At 28.6% G+C, this 2037-nt stretch overlaps 1 protein-coding gene across 1 annotated transcript in view; it reads left to right on the plus strand.

Annotated features, from left to right (window-relative positions):
• Positions 1–262: 262 nt before the first annotated feature.
• The window catches only part of LOC109221572 (probable 2-oxoglutarate-dependent dioxygenase AOP1), a 2629-nt gene continuing 854 nt past the window's right edge, over positions 263–2037 (plus strand). Inside the window, exons 1-2 of the mRNA XM_019386047.1 lie at positions 263–680; positions 1329–1660. Of these exons, the coding sequence (XP_019241592.1) occupies positions 307–680; positions 1329–1660 (706 nt within the window). The 5' untranslated portion in view covers positions 263–306. The remainder of the gene's footprint in view (positions 681–1328; positions 1661–2037) is intronic.

Consider the following 2037-nt stretch of genomic DNA (forward strand, 5'->3'; position numbering starts at 1 on the left):
TGAGAATTTTAAATAGATAAAAATAAAGGATAATTGTACAAAATATGTTCTGTTTTTTGTCTAGATAAAATTAAATTCTTCATATTGATAGTATAACTTACTGTAAATTTAAAGTATGATTAGTATTATCTGAAAATAAGACACGTCACTTGTTGCAACATGTCAAAAATACATTACTAATATAAAATATATTGATATTGTTGTGCATAAATAAGTTAGGTAAACCCTTTTTCTATATAAAGGATACATGCAAAACAAGAAATGCATCTTACAAAAGTATTAAGGTTTCTATAACCTGCTATAAACATGAGTCATCAAACACCTCTAAGACTTCCTCTCTTGACCCTATCAAATCAGTATTTGAAATCTAACATTTCCAACTGGTTCTCAGCTTGTGATGAAGTCCGCCGTGCACTGGAAGAGTACGGTTGTTTTCTGGCGGTTTACGACTCCGTTTCGCCGATTAGTGATATATTTCATGCACTGGAAGAATTGTTTGATCTTCCCACAGAAACCAAACTTTGTAACACTTCTGAAAAACCCTTCTATGGTTACTATGGAAAAATCCCTGATTTCCCTCTTCAAGAAATCCTAGGGATTAATATTGGAGATGCAATAACTGCTGAAGGAGTTCAAAATTTTACAAACCTCATGTGGCCTTCCGGAAATGACCACTTTAGGTACTCCATATGTTTTATTTTATATAACACACTTTACATATTAGTCTGTTTCTAAAAATGAAATAATAACTTCATATATTTGAGAATTCTTTTAACTTTTAACTTTTTATTTTATTTTTAAGGACATGGTCTTATAGTCATAAAAATATCATGGATGTTTAAATCACAATATATTTATTTAATTAATTTTTTGGTATTTTTGTTCGAAGTCGAACGAAATTCTATTTGATCAAATTTAAAGTTTTAAGAAAATATTCTTGGAGTTCAATACTAATTTATAAGCTGTAATTTCCCTCTGTTTTTATTTCTAGGACAAGAATCAAATTTTGGAGCACTGCTTTTGAATTTTTGTGAGTGATTTGAAGTGAAATTTTGAAAAATAGCTTTTTGAAGTTTTTCAAATTTCCAAAAAAAATTCAAATTTCAACTTCAAGTAAAATCTAAAATTTTCATGGCCAAAACACTGATTCTGAAAAAAGTTAAAAATTTTCGAAAAAAAGTATATAAAAAAAAAAAATTATGGCCAAATGGGCTCTCTCTAAAAAAAATGTCCATTCCAAAAGTTGAGTTACATGCATAGTGCAATGAATTGTGGCCTAATTAGCACGGAGTCTCATCCTTGATGTTCCTTTATTTTTTATATTTTAGTGAAATTATTCATGACTATGCAAACATAGTAGCTGGATTGGAGAAGATGGTGAAAAGGATGGTTTTAGAGAGCTATGGAGTAGAAAAATGCTATGATTCTTTAGACGAATCAACAACTTATCTCCTTCGATTAATAAAGTATAGGACACCAAAATTGGATGAATCAAATGTTGGGTCACAGGTTCACACTCATAAAACTTTCCTGAGCATACTTCACCAGAACCAAGTTAATGGTTTGGAAATTAAGACTAAAGATGATGAATGGATGGCTGTTGATATGACTCCTGCTAATTCCTTTCGGCTTTCTTGTTATGGTAGGAGAGGCATTTTCGGTAAGTTATCTATCTTGATTTAATTTGTGACAATATTTTATAGTATTAGTATATTTTAATTTATTAGTCTCCAAATACACGCATTGCGCCTGTCCCCATATCAATAAGTATATAATTTTCTAAAAACCAATAGATATTATTAAAAAATGTAATTGAGTTATAAAATAAAAACTAAAGAAAAAAGTATAAAGTTAAATATTATTAAATTTGTATGGAAAAAAAATTTAAAATTATTTTACCGGCCTAATTAAATTCAAATTGATCGAACAAAATATATATATATATATATATATATTTCTACTGTTTTGGTTAGTCTTCGACATAATTGTAATATTATGCAATTTCTAGTGAATGCCGTAAGTTTGGTTTTCTTATAA

Source organism: Nicotiana attenuata, unplaced genomic scaffold (assembly GCF_001879085.1).
Source record: "Nicotiana attenuata strain UT unplaced genomic scaffold, NIATTr2, whole genome shotgun sequence".
Classification (NCBI taxonomy): domain Eukaryota; kingdom Viridiplantae; phylum Streptophyta; class Magnoliopsida; order Solanales; family Solanaceae; genus Nicotiana; species Nicotiana attenuata.